We start from the raw sequence: 19014 nt of genomic DNA, 5'->3' as shown, positions 1-19014 counted from the left end.
TACACCGGAAAGAAGAGAACCAGCGACGGCTCGCATAGTGAGGGAAAAGGATACACGAATCACACTAAACCAGAATCCTCTGGTGGGAGTAGTAGCTAGGGAGGTGAGCAAAAGAAAGGAGAATGGAAATTTGACAAGAAAGGTCAGATGTCATAACTGTGGAAGAAAAGGCCACTTCAAAAAGGAATGTCGTAAACCAAAGAAAGAAAAGGCTTTTGTAGCTGAAAAGGGTTGCGACGATGGGGATGAAGGGCATGCAGTGTTGACGATGCAGACCTGTGAATTGTCATGTACTAGTGTGGAAGTGCAAGGAGAAGTTTTTCTAAGAGAAGAAGAGGTGCTGCTTCAGGTTTGCAATGGAGAAAATAGGGATAGAGGGAGGCGGTACCTTGATACCGGAGCTAGCAATCACATGACAGGATGCAAAGACAAGTTCAGGACTTGGATACTCGGTGACAGGAAAAGTGAAATTTGGTGATGGCTCAACCGTAGAAATAAAAGGGAGAGGTACTGTAATATTTCAGTGCCGAAATGGTGACCATAGGGCCATGACAAATGTATATCATATTCCTGCACTGAAGACAAATATTATCAGTGTTGGTCAACTTTCAGAAAATGGCTGCAAGGTGGTAATTGAAGATGACTATCTTCGCATCTATGATGTCGAGAGAAAATTACTAGCAAATGTAAAGAGTAAAAACAGACTCTATATCCTGGAACTGGGGCTATCTCGACCTATATGTCTGATGACAGTTCAAACTCATGATGCTTGGTTGTGGCACACAAGATATGGCCACCTTAATTTCGGAGTGAAGATCACTCCGCGCACTTGCACAGAAGGGAATGGTACATGGGCTACCACAAATTGATCATGTGGAGCAAATTTGTGAAGGGTGTCTTGTTGGCAAACAAAGGAGAAATTCATTTCCTGGCAAAGCAAACTTCAGGGCTGAGAAGCAACTAGCACTAGTCCATGCTGATTTGTGTGGACCGGTTTCGCCACCTACACCAGCTGGCAACCGATACTTTCTATTAGTGGTTGACGATCACAGTAGATAGATGTGGGTTGTGTTAATGAAGTCAAAAGACCAACCCTTGTCTGGAATACATAAAATTAGAAAGAGAGCTGAGAAAGAGATGAGCCTAGAACTGAAATCAATCAAAACTGACAGAGGTGGGGAATTTACCTCAAATGAGTTCAATGAGTATTGTGAAGCTTATGGCATAAGGCATTATCTTACAGCTCCCTACTCACCACAGCAAAATGGAGTGGTCGAGCGTAGAAATCAGACCGTGGTCTCTATGGCAAGAAGCCTTCTGAAGAGCAAATACATGCCGTCTTGGTTGTGCGGTGAAGACGTGTGCACTGCAGTGTACTTGTTAAATCGTTCACCCACAAAGAGTCTTGCAAACAAGACCCCATATGAAGCTTGGCGTGAGAAGAAACCGAAGGTACATCATTTGAGAACTTTTGGTAGCATTGCCTATGCGAAAATCACTAAACCAAATCAAACCAAGCTGGCTGACAGAAGTGTGAAGTGTGTGTTAATTGGTTATGAAGCAAATTCAAAAGCTTACAGACTCTACTGTCCTGCTGACAAGAAGGTAATAATCTCACGAGATGTTGTGTTCGATGAGAAGAAAAGGTGGGAATGGAGTACAGTGGAAGCACTTGAAGAAAATGATGGCAGTGATGAGTTTACGGTCTTCTATCCAACGCAACAGAGCATTGGGATTCAAGAGGCTCCGATGGACACCGGACCTGATGTTAAGTCCGTGGCCTCGTCACCAGAAGCAACAGCGTAGGGAGATATTTCACCAACATCGCCTGCCACACCCATGTCCACAACCCCTGCTACACCACCAGCAGCAGGAGGCGACGACATGGATAATGAAGATGAACAAGCAGATTCAAGTGTGGGACCACAAGGCTACCGAAATTTGACCAAAATACTAGATAACACACCACCTTGTGCACTTGATCTTGATGATGAGCGTATGCTTGGAGCAGAGGAGCCCTCATCTTTATAAGAGGCCCAAAAGGAGGTTTGCTGGAGGAGAGCAATGGACGAAGAGATGTCGTCAATCACTGAAAATCAAACCTGGAGCATGGTTGATACCCCAGCAGGTCAAAAAGCCATTGGTTTGAAGTGGGTGTTTAAAGTGAAGAAAAATCCAAATGGAGAAATTGTGAAGTATAAAGCCCGGCTAGTTGCAAAAGGGTATGTGCAGAGAAAGGGAGTAGACTTTGATGAAGTTTTTGCTCCCGTGGCCCGTATGGAGACAATACGGTTGTTAGTTGCTTTAGCGGCACAGGAGGACTGGTGTGTGCACCATATGGATGTTAAATCAGCGTTCCTAAATGGAGATCTGAAAGAAGATGTATATGTGCGCCAGCCTCCTGGATATGAGGAAGAAGGGAAAGAGTACAAGATCCTGAAATTGAGAAAAACACTCTACGGATTGCGCCAGGCCCCAAGAGCCTGGAACTCAAAGCTTGAGGCAAGCTTACTATCCCTTGGCTTTGTGAAATGTCCGCTTGAGCATGGTGTTTATGCCAGAAATTCTAGTGAGACAAGACTACTCATTGGAGTATATGTTGATGACTTGATCATAACTGGCTCAAGTGTAGATGAGATTACAAAGTTCAAAAACCAAATGATGGAATTGTTCAAGATGAGCGACCTTGGTCTGTTGTCCTACTACCTCGATATAGAAGTTGCACAAACTTCAGATGGCATCACAATGTGTCAAACAAGCTATGCTATGAAGATACTTGAGAAAGCAGGCTTGTCTAATTGCAACCCTGTGCAGGTGCCAATGGAGCCAAGACTGAAATTGCACAAGAATAAAGATGATGAAAAGGTTGATTCCACACTACACAGAAGCTATGTTGGGAGCTTGAGATACTTGGTCAACACCAGACCTGATATTGCATATTCAGTTGATATTGTGAGTCGTTTTATGGAAGATCCATCAATGCACCACATGGTTGCTGTGAAACAAATTTTGAGATACATACGTGGGACTGTCTCTCTCGGTTGTTGTTTTGGGAGAAAGAGAGAAGAAGAACCTGGTCTTGAGGGTTTCAGTGACAGTGATCACGCCGGTGATATAAATGATAGGAAGAGCACTAGTGGCATGGTGTTCTTCCTCGGCTCCAACCTGATTACTTGGGCATCACAAAAACAAAAGGTAGTTTCCTTGTCATCTTGCGAAGCTGAGTATATAGCTGCAACCACTGCAGCTTGTCAAGGCGTATGGATGAGCAGGTTACTTGGAGAGCTACTGGGCAAGGAGGTTAACTGTGTCAAACTGAAAATTGATAATACGTCAGCTATCTCCTTGAGTAAAAATCCTGCATACCATGATCGGAGAAGCACATCCAAACTCATTACCACTACATAAGAGAATGTGTTGATGAGGGCAATGTAGCTGTTGAACATGTTGGTACAAGTGATCAACTCGCAGATTTGCTGACGAAGCCATTGCCCAAAGTGAAGTTCTTGGAACTGACGGAGAGAATTGGACTTCCACGTGTGAAGAGACAAGTGCAGGATGAAGGGAGAGATTGTTAGCAAAATTAATCCCGCTGTGTTAGTTTCTTCCTTTAAACAAACTTGTAAGTGTTGAGTTGTAAAGCAGGGCTAATAGTCAAACCGTGCAGACTAGAACCATTGTAGTTGACGCACCTAAAACTGCTCCACATCATGTACAGTGGACAGGGATATGGGCGACGTCGTGTAAGAGAACAGAGGAGCAGCATATAGCTCATTCTGAGGGGCACCGGAAGAGCATGCTTTGTGTAAAATCTCCCCAGCGTTTTGGCTGAAAGAGTAGCTAGTTTGAATAGCAAGAAGGAAGGTCACTCCATCGATAGGGCTCTGTGTGCTCTGTTCTTATTTCGAGCTGTGCCTGTGAGGTGTTTGTTGTTTTGTCTCGCTGTTCGTGTCCACTGAAATCGAGTATTCTTGTTGTGTCCACAGATTGTGAGATCGAGGGAGACTCTGGGACCTGACAGAAGCCCGGCCGTGGGCGTGGCTTCAGCCTGCGCCCCAAGAAGAGGGTCCGGCGGGCTGCTGCCAAGCCTGGGGTCCTCGAGGCTGCGGCGGCGCCGGCCGCCGTGGCCAAGGAAGAAGAGAGCGAGAAGCAGCAGCAGGAGGAAGAAGAGGAGCGCAAGGTGGTTGTGGCTGTCAAGGCGGACGCGGAGCAGAGGAGGAAGGTCAAGGCTCGCCGTGGCTGTCGCCTCATTCAAGCGTCTCGAGGAGATCCTGCCGGAGTGGAGGAAGACGATAAGCCCGCCGGAGGAAGCAGAGGAGGAGGAGAGCAGCCAGGGCGACTCCAAGGTGGCGCTCATGTCGGCGGTGAACAAAAGGACCCGGCCGGAGCCCGAGCCCGAGCCGGAGGAGAGCGGCCAAGACGAAGACGAAGACGAGCGCAAGGTCGTCGCCACCAAGACGGAGAAGAAGAAGACGGCCGCCGATCGCCGTTGCCGTGCCACCACTCACCGCCGCAAGAAGAGCCGGCGGGCGAAGGAGGAGGAGGAGGAGGAGCCGGCGGCCGAGAGGAAGACGAAGAAGCCCGTCGCGGCGCCCAAGCCCAAGGGGGCCGCCATGGCGGACCACCGGTGGACGGAGCAGCGTTACGCGTCGGCGTCGGCGTAGCTCCTCGCCGTCGCGCGCGCCATGGGCGCCAGCGCGCGCAAGCCCGTGCAGCGCGGCGAGCTCCGGGCGGAGCTGCGCAAGCGCATCGGCGACACGGGCCTCCTCTACCACCTCCTCAAGCACGCCACCGGCACCGTGCTCCCCGGCAGCAATGGCGGCGGCGACCGGCTCCGCCGCCGCCACAACGCCGACGGCGCCATGGAGTATTGGCTCGAGCCGGCCGAGCTCCTGGTCCTGCGGCGGGAGGCTGGCGTCGCCGACCCCTACTGGGTGCCCCCGCCCGGCTGGAAGCCTGGGGACCCCGTGTCGCCGGACGCCTGCGCGCTGGCGGCCAAGAGGCAGGTGGAGGCGCTCGCCGCCGAGCTCGCCGGAGTAAAAAGGTCTCCTTTTTTAAACTTCTTCTCCTTCTTGCATTTTGCTTGGTCTACTAGCACTCCGTTGCTGATCTACCTAGCCATTAAGCAGCAATGCTTCATCTAAAATGTCATTAGGAGTACTTGTGATATATTGCTGATGCTAAATTGTGTTGCTCTGAATTTTTGTATGAACATGGAGCAGCTGATGAAGGCAAATCAAGGCACACTGAGCACTGAAGTGAAATCTGAGGCAGCCAAAGCCTACATTTCTCATAAGCCTTATCAGGTGACCACTGAACTGATATATGCATCTCTTAGTCCTTGCATCAAGCCTGCATACTTGCAGTAAACATTATGGACGACATTGGGCCATGCATGCATACATGGAACTGTGCACATTTCTATTCCCTTCTTTTGTGGAAACCATGTTCAAGTTTCAGTTTCAAAAATAAAATAAAATGGAAGAACACCTGATATACCATCTCTGCATGCATATCTGTTTCCAATAGTACTGCAATAAACTGGAAGATTGCAGAATTTACTCCTTTTGTATGTTTTTATGATGCTGCTTCTGTTGTTGTTCGAAGGTGTATTTATTTTAGTGCAGGTTGATAACTGATCATGAACTCATCCTGATGATCCTGTTTGCAGGAGAACTACGAATGTATGATGAAGGCCAATGCCAATCTGGAAAGGCAGATTCTGTCCTTGGAGGTACATCTATCCTATCCTACACTCCACTAATTTGGGCAGCTCCTTCTCAGCTTAAATTCAGTACAGCAGCTCCTTACTTGTCTAGCTAGCCATGTCTGTCTAGCTTATCTAGTTCATCATCATACTTATCAAACAATCTGCAATGCTTCTCAAGATTAAAACAGTTCAATCAAAATTCTTCCTTCCTGATTGAACTGTTTTCTCCCCTTGTTCATGCTCAAGCCATTCCCTGTACACTTTCTTCCAGGAGAAGTATGCGAGCGCGGCACGGTCGAATGGCAAGCTGGAGCAGGAGGTGTTTTCCCTGAAGGTACATCTGAAATTTGAACCAAACCTGTTAACATTTCACATCACTAGGCAGCTGCATTTTCACGATGATCTAAGTATGTCCTTTTGATCTGTGTGAGTTGATCCTGAATCTGCTGTGCAGGAGAAGTATGAGGCTGTGCTTGAGAAGAACACCAGGCTGGAGTCACAGATGGCTGCTCTATCCGCTTCTTTCCTGTCCCTCAAGGTCACAATTAATTGCCCCAACTCAAATGCATCATCATCAGTCTGTCATTCAGTTGCATTTGAATGTCTCTGTGATATGTTATCTTTATTTTTTTCTGTTCCTTTGCTTCTAATTAAACTTTTGCTTTTATCATCAGTTTACTGTTGAGTAATGATTACTAATTTACTGTCTGATGTAAAAATTTGGTGCTCCTTAATTAGTCGATCTGAATTCTGAAATTGTACGTATGATGAACAGGAAAACCTGCTCTTGCAGAATGATCATGAACAGGAACACCTGCTCTTGCAGAATGGTGATGAACAGGAAGGCCTGCTCTTGCTGAATGACAATGGAGATCAGCCGCAGCAGCTGCTACTGATGGGACCAGAACAAGCACCAGGAGATCATCTGGAGTCTCGCGAAGCTGACAAGGAAGAGAGCAATGGCGGCAGTGAGGCGCCAGAAGCTGCTGCCCTGGGCGCCGGCGATGGCGCGGCCACCAACAGCGGCGGCGGCGGCGGCGGCGGGAAGAGGACGTCGAGGAAGTGCAGCGTGCGGATCTGCCGGCCGCAGGGGGCGTTCCAGTGGCCGGACGCGCAGCCCTCGTCGCCGCTGACCCCCACGGCGGCGGCGGCCATGGCCATGGACGGCGGCGGCGGTCTCGCGCTCCCGCCCACGCCGCCGTCGGCGTCCTCCACCAACGCCGCCTCCGCCAAGCTCCTGCTCCTGCCGGCCCCTGCCTCGCCGCCAACGCCATCGGCCGCCGGCACCGGAGACGTCGACCTCCAGGCAGCAGCAGCAGTGCAGCCTGACTCCAGCCATGACCTGCAGCTCCGGCAGCCGTCGTCGTGGCCCTGCGGTGCCACCGCCGGGCTGCCGGAGTCGAAGAAGACGGCGCTGGAGGCCGGCGGCGTGGGCACCGAGCTGGCCCTGGCCCACCCCTCACACTGACTCCCGTCCCAAGTTTTTGCCTCTTCCCGTACCATCCATCACCATTAACGACAGCGATCGTAACAAGACAACACAGGATAGAAGAAGAAGAAGAAGAATAAGGAAAATGATAGATTACGGCTAATCCACCAGTCAGTTAATTAGGCGTTTGCTTTCTCCATTTACTACCGACTCTTTCAGACTTTTGAGGCCGGAGTTTCGTAGCCTGTTGCTCGTTAATTGTTAATCTCTCTGCAGAAATCGCAGAAACTGGAGACCTAATTTTGATGTTTTAGTCCATTAAATCTTGTGATTCTCCATTGATCTTTGTCAATTGCATGTGTCTTCTCTTTGTGATTCCTCGATTGTGCCATGAAATTTTTCCTTAAGCCGCTAAATTTCTATCTGGGTTAGAAACAAACAGAAGTTTGATCAATATTAGTGGATTTTACTTCCACGTATTTTTCTAAATTCCTAACAAAATGTTTTGCTTGCGCTAAATGGGACGCGTATTCGGCCCAGGTTAACATTGGAAGCCCCGAGTCGCTCCAGAGCTCGGCCCAATGACATCCTGGGCCCATCTGCCAGAAAGCCGCCAATTTCTCTCCCCGTCCATCTCCACCCAAATTCGAACGAGAGAGAGAGAGAACTCCATTCCCCGACTCCGGCGACTCGCCGCCGCTGTCGCAGCCGAACATGGAGGTGTCGATCTCATCGTTGTGCGGCGCTCTCTCGGACGTGCTCTCCCACGCCAACACCTCCTCCCGCGCGCTCTCCCGCCGCCCAATCCCCCTCGGTACCCTCTTCGTCCCCTACGTGCGCTAGGGTTTAGTTGATCCGCTTTCTGCTTAACCCACGGCCGTTTGGTGTGTGTGTGGTCGGTGCAGAGTCGGCGACGAGCGCGTTCCTGCAAAGGATGGACCGGCGGGTGGAGGCGGCGGGCGCCGACCTGGCGCGCCTCGAGTCCATGGCCTTCGACACCGTCTCCGTCGAGGAGCTCCTCGGCCACTTCCGCGAGGCACTCGGGATCGTCTCCCGCCACGCCGACGCCGTCGGGTCCCGCCTCGCCTCCTTCGGCTACGTCGCCCCCGGTAACGTTAACACCGTTCAATTCCTGCATTACCTAGCTCAGAACCCCCCATCACTTCGTCTAGTTTGGTTGAGGATCAAGGGGTTTCTCTTGTTGGTGTAGAGGTGGAGGATGAGGCGGAAGATGGAAACGAGGGGGAGCTCGAGGTCCCCGAGAATCGGTGCTTTGGAGGGTCTAGTTCGGTGCTGAGGTCCGGTCGGGAGCGCTTTGATGACGATGATGCGTTGTATCCTTACATCAGTATGATACTTTTGGACAGATATATTTTATGATTGTGCTGGGTGTCATGTTTGACCGAAGTGATGGAATTGGTCAATAGATATATACTGCGGTTTGAGATGCATAGGCTTGAAATATCCCATATAAATCTGTGCCTAGTTGGCTGGTTGTAAGCGTTTGCATTGCAGCTTTGTCAATGTTGATGCACACGTTTGTTCGTTCAGTTTTAAACTTGTAACTCAGAATTTGGAGAGTTATGCATTGAGGAGTTCAAATCATATTTATTCTAGCAACATACTTTGCCCAACTCCATTATTAGCTGTTAACCTTTACTACTGCTATACCATTATTTGGGACCAGCAGGCGTTAGAGGTTAAGATTGGTTGGGTACATAGTTGGGACTCGTTATATCGGATGATCTTAACAAAATTCGAATGCGCCAAGTGTGGACTTTGATCTTTGACGGGCCTCTGTTTATTCTGTAAATTACATGTAACAAGGGCAATTTCTTCCTTGCAGTTCCTTTGTTTGTTTGCCATGGTTCTTTAATTATTTATATTTCTTGAAAATGACCCATGTGTTTGTACTGTTCAGTGTTGATGACGCCCAAGAAATCACAAAGGAGGCTGAAGAACTCATACCTCCCGAAAAAGAAACAGATGGGCAAGATGGTCATCAACAACAAAAAAATGCGTTTAAAAGATTTTGAAGATTGATTAAATTTATGACTTGCTTCTCTGTTGAATCCTTGAAGGTGATTCTTCCCGAGGAAAGATAAGGGCATCAAAGGAGCAGTATGAACAACTTCCTCCTTATATGAAGACTCTCGCTTCATGGGAGGTCTGAGTTCTCTCTTAAACTACCTGGGAAAGCTTCTCATAGTACTTCTGCATGTTGTCTATTTCACAGTATGTTCACTTGAAAGGGGAAATTGTGCATTATATTTCTTGCCTCTTGCTACAGACTTTTTCTGTCTTATCTCTGCATTCTATCATGAATTGGTATGCTTTTGTCATGATGATGACAGTGTTTCTTAGTTATGCAACCTGAAAGCAATCTACTGTAATTCTAACTTATATTCAGTGACTTCTCTTTGGATCAGGAATTGCACGATGCGGTTTCAAAACTAAATTCATACTTTGGCGGTGCCAAATCTGAGGAAAGCATTGCATTGAATCAGGATGATGTTGGATCAATTGGTCTGGGTATGTTATAATCTTATGTATCCTTACCGTTCCGTGGTTACGGGGCATAATTGTCAAATGCCACACAAAACAAATTTCTTTGGTGCTTCATTTCATGCCCTTGTTCTTGTTACTTGTAGGGCGCAAAGGAAGATCCTACTTGTTGATCTTTCTGCGGTTGAATCAACTGACTATGCAGACAATTGAAGGCTCGATCTTCTACACTCTACGCAAGAGCGACTCCTAAGCAAATTTTCCAGAAAACCGGGCAAAAACGAAGGGAATAGCTGATACTACTATACTGTATTGTAATAGCTATATTTATATTTATATAATATTGTGTACAATGTATTTAATCACTGCCTGTTTTTAGAATAGCGTGTAATGTAGTTAATCTGGTGAAGAGTTAGGGTTTGATGATTGCTGTAGACTCAAACATGGAGTGTTTGAAGCTCCACGGCTGTGTTTTAGCCTATGTGGGCTGTATTAACTGAAGCAAAGTGAATATTTTTTATAATGAGAAATCGTTGGATAGCTCTGTGCTTATTTCACTTATGCAGATGCTTAGAAAGTATAGAATCACAACATCGAATCATCAACATGGGAAACTGAAGAATATAGCTATTACAATACAGCATACTTGGAGCTGCAACATGCTGACCCTTACCCTTTGACCCTCTTTAGTTCAAACAAATGAACTAGTTTTTCAAAAAGTTGTGTCATTTTAAATTTTTAGTTGATTTGGTTGAACTAAGGAGGGTCAAATGGTACCTTGAGGGTCACCATGTTGCACCTCTAAGTATAGCAGTATCAGCTAAGATTCTTTAATTGCTTCATGCTTTGATATCACAACAATATCTCATGTTTTATCCACTCAGGTACACGGTGTACCTACATGAATTTACCCCTTGCATATATTGCAAACCTTACACTTCCATTTAATACCTAATTACTATTTACGTTCCTCCAACGAGGAACATGCATATACATATGATAACATATCCACACATTTACATAGCTTAAGCATTTGTTGAATTCTTCAAACCCCATGCCTGTCATGCCATGCAGGACTTGGCAGCATCAGCAGCAGCAGGGTAAGCCCTCCAGATCCGGTCATGGTGCTAAAGGTTTCTCTGAATGGAATCAAGAGCATGTAACCTCTCATGGCTGATCTCCAATATTGTCTCCTTCCTAGCTAGGCTACAAACCCCAACGAAGATTGAGACCCGTATATCTCGTTTGCCTGGGCCACTGGAACGTACACAACGTCTGTCAACGAGCTGTGGGTTCGACCGTAGAAAATGTACACGAAAACCCCCATCACCAGCCATACCCCAACTCGCATCCATGTGCCAGCCCTGAAGAACACAAGTTAAGTTGGCAATGTTCATCATACATGTTTATAGGCATAAATCCATTCCGATCAATTTATCTACATGTCAAAGCATCATAGGAGAGATCATTTTATCAAGCACTCACCCTAGATTTATCAGCAAGTATGTGTTTATAAGAATGCACATCACTGGCAGCAGTGGAACGAACGGGCAGATGAATCCTGGAGCAGGAGCAGCAGAAAGAAGTTGTGATATCAAGTTACCAGTGTAATTCTAGTATAGAGAGATGCAGAAAAATTCTGTGATGCAAGTACCTCCAGAATGACCAAATGAGTGCCTTCCGTCGTCTTGGTCGATCCAACAGAGCACACCGAGACCGGCTAGGAGGAGCAGGCCTCCAAAGACACATACGAAACAACTCACCAGGCTGACGTAACATAGGAAAGAAGCATATGTCAGACTGGTTATTTTTTGCTTGCACAGGGAAGTTCATCGTGGGAGCAAGCATGTACTAGCTGCATAATAAGCTATGCACATTCTGTACTTACAATGGCAGGAATGTCACAGAAGCTGAAGCTGTCAAGACCAGAACCCCTACACACACAGATGCTATGCTGAGAGCAGCTCTTTTGCGTCGCTTTATCTCATCCAATTTATCTGATGATAATTTATAGAGAAAATTCGTTAGGTAGCTATAGAATTGTAGAACAGACCAAATTGAAATGCAATTCCCTGTAGACGTACTTGCGTAGATCTGCTTTTCAATAAGGGGGTCATTTACTGATTCTACTACAACCACATCCTTTATCTCAGATGTCCCCTGTTCATGGTCTTCATCTCCAAGAGGACCCACGACCTTCTCCTCATCACATTCTTGGCTGAAACGGAATGACGCTTGCAGAGACGATGGCAGGGGTACCTCATCTGGAGGAACATATCTGAGGATCAAGATGGAGACAGCGACTATGGTGAATGCAAGGAGCGTGCCAACACTGACCTGCAACCAAATTGGACACTTTAGCTCCAAGGTGCAATCTTTAGTACCATCCACCACGTGCATAAAATTCCTAATCTGCCTAACATGTTCTCTAAAATGACTAGAATCCAATAACTTCTAGATCCTTACCATTCCTGCCAGTTGTGAAACATCCATGAAGAATGACAGAGAGGCCGCACAGATTCCAGTTACAATTGTGCTCTTGACAGGAACTTGTGTCTTCTCGCTGACATCAGAGAAGAAGGCTGGCAGCAGCCCATCACGTGCCATGGCCATCAATATTCTTGGCTGTGAGAAAGTAGCAAACTACAATTTCAAACATTCCACGTAACATAAAAGTCGCATGTGTTAGCTGAGAGAGTAAACCGATCAGAATTTCAAATCCTCTATGCAGATCATAAGATTAGGTTTTTAGGAGGACATGCATATCCAGTGCTTTTGAAACGGCAAGGTGTCTCTATGCAATGTCAATCAAGTGAACAGTGCTATATCAACCATGCTTTCAAATTTCAGAGCATTGTAGCCACAGAAGTTTTGAGTTACATAATGATTAAGATATTTAACTGTACCTGTGGCAGAATTGATCCCATCAAGGTTGAGCAGAGAGCAAGAACAGCACCAGATGTTACAAGGTACCTAACCAAAGATATACATACAGTAAAGGCCTCAGCAGGAAGCACGATAGGTGATGCATCGCAAAATGGAAACGGTGTCGAAATGAGTCCTTACATAGCCCACTGCATTCCATGTCTTGCAAAGGCGGAAGAAATAGGGGTATCTGGATCCATAGCAAAGTATGGCACCAGACCAACAATAACAACCGAAACCAGCATGTACAAGGTACAACAAATCGACAGTGCTGTTCCTATTCCCAATGGCAAATCTCGTTGTGGATTCTTCACCTGTTGGAAGTTAAGGCGAAAGAATTCTCATTTGTCAATAATAACTCTGATCCAGCAGGTGTGATTAGGAATCGAGTCAATTTGGAAAATAGGTCATTTCCTTACCTCTTCAGCGGTGCTAGCAACTGAATCAAATCCTATGTAGGCAAAGAAAACAGTTGCTGAGCCAGCAAGCATTCCATTCACTCCGTACGGCAAAAACCTGCAGGGGAAAAATGAGTAAGTGCACTACTTACCAAATTGAGAAATCCAAATAAGAGAGCACTTTTGTGCATTACCCGCCAGACACCTTGTAGCCGACCCATCCTGTTTGGAAGCCAATGTAACTACCGACTATGATAACAAATAGCATCACACAGCAATTCAGGACTGTCACAATTCCTTGTACAAATGTACTCTGTTACAAAAATCAAAGAGTAAAGATCACACACCAAACTTTCCGAAAATGGAACAAGAAAGGCGTTTCTGAACTGTAGAAGCAAGAGACCTCTTTTATGCCGACGCATAACAGGGCAGTGACAAGGAAAACCAAGGCAGCAGCACAAGGATCAACAACAACATCTAACCATGGGAGCTCATGGCGTGCTAGAATCCATGGAAGACTACCCTGTCCTCCAAAAAATAACGCCTGAAGACATAAATGGAGTACATTAGGAAAGATGGAAAAATCAACTTGTAATCAACACGCAGGCCAGCTACAAGGGAAGTCCCACTTACTAAATTAGGAGATATGCCGCGGGCAACAGCTGATCCACCAATTGTATATTCCAGTATCAAAGCCCAGCCGATCAACCATGCAACTCTAGATAAGCAAAATGCTGAACTTTGTGAGAAACACCCCATCAATGGGACAAGACACATCATGAACAATGTTCACTCCAATATGTCAGTAAATTACCCTTCACCAACGCAGATGTATGAATAATGGTACGCGCTTCCTGCAGAGGGGCAACGGCTAGCAAGCTCCGCATAGCAGAAAGCCGAAAGCGCAGCGGCTATTCCGGCTATCAGAAACGAAAGTGTCAATGCCGGTCCAGAGTGCTCCCGAGCAACCGTTCCCACAAGAACGTAGACTCCAGCACCAACTGTCGAACCAACGCCTGATGGATAACACAAATGTTCCATGAGCACAACTTGCATAATAGGAAATAAATGCTATAATCAGTACACACACGAGCTCTCTACAGAGTATTGAAAGAAACATGTAACAATCCCCACATCAAATTATACGCAGTATGGTAATTCGCCCAGTAGGTCCACTGACTTGCTTGCTGATTTAGCATAAAAGTATGCAAAAATGAGTCCATGTACATCATTAAGGCAGCAAGATTCAGAAACTGGAATCCTAGGGGAGGGGGCAACCAACCACCCTAGCACCCTACCAAACACTGACACAGCAGCAACCAAACAAGAACAAGAGCACTAGACACAGCAGAAGCCTTCCCTTGAAATCCACGAATGGATGGAATTCGCATCTGATATTTTCTATAAGAAAAGTATGTCTGAATTCATGGCTGGCTCAGAATTTCACTACTTAAATCTCAAACTCCTCATTAACTCTACCTCAGATTCTGTAGTACGTCTGGTTTCCTTAATGAAAGCATCTTCACTTTCTAGCAAGAATTCTACGTGTTACAGTTCTAGCTTGTGTTCAGTGTATCTAACATGTTTTGGATTTTAGCAGCTCAAATCCAAAACAATAAATTTGGCCACGGAATCACGCCGCAGTTATTAGTTCAAAGATCCAAAATTTTCCACCGCAAAAGCATTCGCCTTCAGCCACGAACAAAGACCAGGAGAAGTCCAAGAAAAAAAGTACTCATGAATCAACAAACAAGAAGACGAAGACTGAGAGAGGTCAGCACCGATTGTGATCAGCTGCATGATGGAGAGCTCCTTGGCGAGCTGCTGGCCGCCGCCGGCGCGGGTCCGGTCTGAGTCCACCTGCTTCCGCCGCAAGAGCGCCCGGATCCCTCCGCCTCCTCCCGCCGCCGACGCCGCTTCATCGAGCCCCATCGCCGCCGCCAAGAAGGCCGCCGCCGCAGAAGCTGCTCGATTCACGGATTAACCGCACGCCAGAGACGATTCGATCAGGCAGGAGCTGGGTGCAGCCGGCCGGGAAGAGGGTGCCGGCGAGCTCCCGCCGCTGAGCTGATGCCTCCCGCCTCTGGCTGATACTTTGCTTGAGCTGCGGGGATTCTTCTCTTCTTGGAAGGAAGGAAGAAGAAGAGGAGGAGTGTGTCGATGGGATTATGGGAAGACTAAACATTTTCCTTTCGGTTTTATCGGGAGGGCTGTCCGAATCATCCAAAAGAGAGAAAAAAATCTAGTAAAACGTACGTATAGTCGTATACTCGTGTAAAGTCTAATATATTCTGGGTGGAAGAATCTTTTCGGCATTAATTAGTGTTCTCTTCATAATTCTTTTCGAATCGGGCAAAACCATTTTCCCTTTCATAGAAACGGAAACAACGGTTGTTTCTTACAACAGCCAAAAGACGAAGAGAAACAGGAAGCGGATCAACACGAAACTCACCGTAATGCGCCGGTTTAATTGTTGACGGGTGTGTATGTGTGCTTATAACTTAACTGCGCGCTAGAAGATAAATCCAACTCTTAGGGCGTCTTTGATGGAAAGCTGGTACTAATTTTCATCTCAGGCCTTCTTTTTCTTTTTTTTTCTTTTATTCCTTTCTTTCTTTCAATGGGTTTACACGTCATTCTTTATTCATTATTGGTATCCGTGCACAAGCTGTTACTTCTGTAAGTAACTAGTACTATCTTTTTTCAGCTCTCTCTCCTCTACATATGACTAGTACCTACTTAGTACCTCCTATTGGAGATGCCCTTCATGAGGGTTTGTCCATGTTTCTTGTGATCTTTCAAATTGGACTGTATTCGGATGGAGTGGATACGAAAATGCGTACGTTGCTACTCCGTACTATATATGTCGATAATGTTACATTCAAATATACTTCCTCCTTCCATATTAAGTGACAAAATATTATATGTATGTAAACGTTTTTTGGTATAGATATATTCATATTTAGGCAAATTTGAGTCACTCAGTATGAGACGGAGGGAGTAGATTTTTTAAAATTATAAGGCCACTTTTGACTTCTCGCTCTTAAATCAGCTTAATTACAAATATCTTCGGCTCCAAATCTGCATTCAATGCGACAAATGCACCCCTTGATTTTTAAAATGCGACAAATATCTTCGCGTCCACCATTCCAAACCTACGTTACTTGCTAGCCCCTTGGTTTTTAAAGGGGGGCTGTTTTTAAAATCTATTTGCCCAAACAAAAATGCCCACCACAAAGATATTCATAAAAATTGGTAGGCATGGAATCAACCGGTATGGAGAGTGGTTGGTTGCGAGCTTTGCAATGCCGTGTTGGTATCTTCATTTAGGAGATCCATCGAGCTCCAATCATTGCAAGACGTATACAGTTGACCAACGAATCAGCTCGTCCATGCAAAAGATAAAAGTACAAAAATCAAACGTGTACAACACGTACTTCGTATTTACTAACGTGCGTGCCATTGACTTAATTCGATTATGAACTACTCCCCGTTTCATAATTCTTATCGAAATATTACATGTATCTAGACTCATTTGAGAAATAGATGCATTCATTTTTGAACAAATTTGAGACAAGAGTTGAAGAAAGGTAGTAGTAACCATATATGTTATAATAAAGAGGTAGTTAAACATATTAGTACACATTAATTACTCACTATAGTTAAAAAAGTCTCGTTACAGATTCAGGGTTTAATTTTCACTAGGGTGGGGTAACTGGTAATTACTATACAAACTAGATTACGCTCAAGATGTGGTTAGTAGTATGACCACCACTAAATGTGTTATGCCTTTTTGCTGGAGATGAGCATAATGCTCTATAACGTACCAGCATACAATTATAGGATTTTATCAATAGTATATAAGGTCTAATATATATATTGAAGTATACATTTTCCGACCTATATACTGAAAATCATACAAACAAAGTCGTTTTTGTAACAGTGACCACCTTTTTGTAATGGTGATTAAGCATGCATGTACGTGAGTTGTGTGTGACAAGAGCTTAAATTAACTGCAAATTATGTCTTTAATTTCCTTGACAGTAACAGCTGCATGGACGGATGCATGATGATCTATACCATACAGAGAAAATTAACTATATATTAGCTGAAGGAAACGTGTACATCAGAAAGATCCAAAGACACGTCGACATCCTAGCACTAGCAAAGAAAAGTAAAATTATTAGAGGGAAAAAGAGAGAGACACGTCGACATCTGACGTGTTCAAACAGTTCAGTCTTATCCAGTAGCCTAATTGCTCCAAATTATGCACTGTATTGGTTTAATTGTTGATCTTGAACCAGTTTGCACTTTGTATTTATGGATAACTAAGTAGGGGTAATATGATAATGCAAATCAAGGGCGGAGCAACCGCCCACCCCAGGAAAATGACTAGGCTTACCTAATTAAACTCTCTTTAGTTAAAGTAAATGTGGTGATTAAATTAGAAACAAATTTTGGGCAAATTTTAGTTTTGAGGGAAAGACATGTACCCGTACATGTATTTTGTCCAGACTATATATACTAATCGGCTGACTCCGCTATTGTTGCGAATGCATAATGAGAGGCAGGTAGACCCGTACAATCTTTCTCATGCACGTGATTCACGTGTGCCAGCTCCTCTTGTATGATTGCACAGAGTCTGCAAAATCTTATACGAATACTCCTTCCGTCATATATTAAGTGACTCAAATTTATACAAATATGAATGTATATATGACTAAAAAGCGTTTAAACACATGTAATAAAAAGTCACTTAATATAAGACGGAGAAAGTATATTTTATATGATCTTGCAATTGGATGACGTTAATTAAATATGTTGTGTATATCTAAAGATGCATACACATTATAGAAGAAGATTAGCACATTTCTTGATGAGAAGACCATGTCAGAATTGGCCTCTCATTGTTCTCTTTTCGCAAGCAATACGAAATACAGTTACGCAAGTAAAGTTTAGCATATCATATGATGCGAATGGCTAGGTCAAAAAGGCAACAATTGTTTATTCTCCAGAAAGGTGATATCAATTATTGAATCGAAAACTAAGGGAAATACAGAAAAAATAATATATACTTTTTTGATCGGGAAGGGAAATACAGCAATATGATATTCTTCTAGGGTGCAGACATGACTTTCTTAGGGTTGCAAATATATATGACTGATTAAGCTGTAGACATGCTGTTGGTTGGGCCCCATTCTTGCAAATGTGTAATTCGGCACCAACGGACTCGGGCTTCCAGTATGGAAGTTTGGCCCACTTGAAGTTGGGCCACCTTGTTTTGTTTCAAAAAAAAGTTGAAAATAATTTTATGCGAAATGAAATGCGATGAATTTTTCTTCTTCTTATATATTGGAGCTTAAGGAGTGTACATGACAGGATGTAAATTCATAAAGGAACTTCTGTTTCATCCCCGATTTGGAGGATCCCAAACATGAACGACTCAAGCTTCATCTTAAAGCTTTTTTTTAAGAAGTCCAATCAAGATCACACTCCTCTGTTTCTAATTAAGAAGCATTTTCCTACAAAGTTCTTGTAGATCACCATAATAGTAGCTACATTGTACAGTTTACGCATTCTTGGTTCATGTAGGAAAACCACAAGACGTGGCATATGTTAACTCTGTTACTGTAAACGGAACGAAAGAAAACTGAAAACTTGTTTGGTGCTCCCTTTAATTAAGGATTTTGGTGAGATCGGCCTCGTATACCGGAACGGAGGAGTACCATTGAACGTTAATCAATTTCAGCTTGTTTTCTGCTCTTTAACCTGTTGGATGCATGCAGCTAGGAAAAACGCACAGCTAAACACCAATCGACAATCCTAAAACAAATGGAACTCAAACCAGTAAACGATCGGTATATATTCTGATATTCTGATATTCTGCATAATTCACATCCAGCAGCAATTTTACAAATAAATTGGTGATGATGCATAAATGATACTCCCTCCATCTCATATTAACTGACTCAAAATTGTCAAAATATGGATGTATCTACTTCTAAAAAGCGTCTAGATACATGTAATAGAAAGTCACTTAATATGGG

The 19014-nt window shown here is 44.8% G+C and overlaps 3 protein-coding genes across 4 annotated transcripts; 2 read left to right on the top strand and 1 right to left on the bottom strand.

Annotated features, from left to right (window-relative positions):
- The first annotated feature begins 3806 nt into the window (after positions 1–3806).
- On the top strand, positions 3807–7491 carry LOC100833948. 2 transcript variants are annotated; one of them, XM_010238692.3, is made up of 6 exons: positions 3807–5044; positions 5223–5306; positions 5672–5734; positions 5982–6044; positions 6165–6248; positions 6486–7488. In XM_010238692.3, exons 2-6 carry the CDS (start codon positions 5226–5228, stop codon positions 7176–7178), a joined length of 984 nt encoding a protein of 327 aa, XP_010236994.1. In that variant the 5' UTR covers positions 3807–5044; positions 5223–5225; the 3' UTR covers positions 7179–7488. The 2 variants fall into 2 exon arrangements, with proteins under 2 accessions (XP_010236994.1, XP_010236993.1); XM_010238691.3 differs by having other exon boundaries at positions 4028–5044; positions 6504–7491.
- Positions 7492–7853: 362 nt separating this feature from the next.
- Positions 7854–9985, top strand: LOC100833636. Its single transcript, XM_024463087.1, has 7 exons — positions 7854–7953; positions 8045–8248; positions 8350–8473; positions 9061–9137; positions 9221–9306; positions 9569–9671; positions 9791–9985. The coding sequence occupies exons 1-7, from the start codon at positions 7854–7856 to the stop codon at positions 9895–9897; spliced, it is 801 nt and encodes a 266-aa protein (XP_024318855.1). The 3' UTR covers positions 9898–9985.
- A 283-nt stretch (positions 9986–10268) lies between these two features.
- On the bottom strand, positions 10269–15145 carry LOC100844923 (cationic amino acid transporter 2, vacuolar). Its single transcript, XM_003577176.4, has 14 exons — positions 14749–15145; positions 13782–13983; positions 13601–13685; positions 13371–13511; positions 13162–13280; positions 12989–13085; positions 12711–12883; positions 12551–12617; positions 12111–12269; positions 11729–11981; positions 11533–11641; positions 11299–11411; positions 11130–11205; positions 10269–11008 (listed from the first exon to the last, which is right to left on the bottom strand). Exons 1-14 carry the CDS (start codon positions 14897–14899, stop codon positions 10846–10848), a joined length of 1908 nt encoding a protein of 635 aa, XP_003577224.1. The 5' UTR covers positions 14900–15145; the 3' UTR covers positions 10269–10845.
- Positions 15146–19014: the final 3869 nt, after the last annotated feature.

Source organism: Brachypodium distachyon, chromosome 4 (assembly GCF_000005505.3).
Source record: "Brachypodium distachyon strain Bd21 chromosome 4, Brachypodium_distachyon_v3.0, whole genome shotgun sequence".
NCBI lineage: Eukaryota > Viridiplantae > Streptophyta > Magnoliopsida > Poales > Poaceae > Brachypodium > Brachypodium distachyon.
Note: the sequence above shows the minus strand (reverse complement) of the source record. Positions and strands in the feature narration are given on the sequence as shown.

What these genes read in the sequence shown, in the direction of transcription:
- LOC100833948 (XM_010238692.3), top strand. Translation starts at nt 5,226, where the DNA reads ATGAAGGCAAATCAAGGCACACTGAGCACTGAAGTGAAATCTGAGGCA. An exon ending in TTTCTCATAAGCCTTATCAG is followed by an intron (nt 5,307 to 5,671) that starts GTGACCACTGAA and finishes TCCTGTTTGCAG; the next exon opens with GAGAACTACGAATGTATGAT. An exon ending in GGCAGATTCTGTCCTTGGAG is followed by an intron (nt 5,735 to 5,981) that starts GTACATCTATCC and finishes ACTTTCTTCCAG; the next exon opens with GAGAAGTATGCGAGCGCGGC.
- LOC100833636 (XM_024463087.1), top strand. Translation starts at nt 7,854, where the DNA reads ATGGAGGTGTCGATCTCATCGTTGTGCGGCGCTCTCTCGGACGTGCTC. An exon ending in CTTCGGCTACGTCGCCCCCG is followed by an intron (nt 8,249 to 8,349) that starts GTAACGTTAACA and finishes TTGTTGGTGTAG; the next exon opens with AGGTGGAGGATGAGGCGGAA. An exon ending in AGACTCTCGCTTCATGGGAG is followed by an intron (nt 9,307 to 9,568) that starts GTCTGAGTTCTC and finishes TCTTTGGATCAG; the next exon opens with GAATTGCACGATGCGGTTTC.
- LOC100844923 (XM_003577176.4), bottom strand. Translation starts at nt 14,899, where the DNA reads ATGGGGCTCGATGAAGCGGCGTCGGCGGCGGGAGGAGGCGGAGGGATC. An exon ending in GCGGCATATCTCCTAATTTA is followed by an intron (nt 13,512 to 13,600) that starts GTAAGTGGGACT and finishes TTATGTCTTCAG; the next exon opens with GCGTTATTTTTTGGAGGACA. An exon ending in TTGCTAGCACCGCTGAAGAG is followed by an intron (nt 12,884 to 12,988) that starts GTAAGGAAATGA and finishes AACTTCCAACAG; the next exon opens with GTGAAGAATCCACAACGAGA.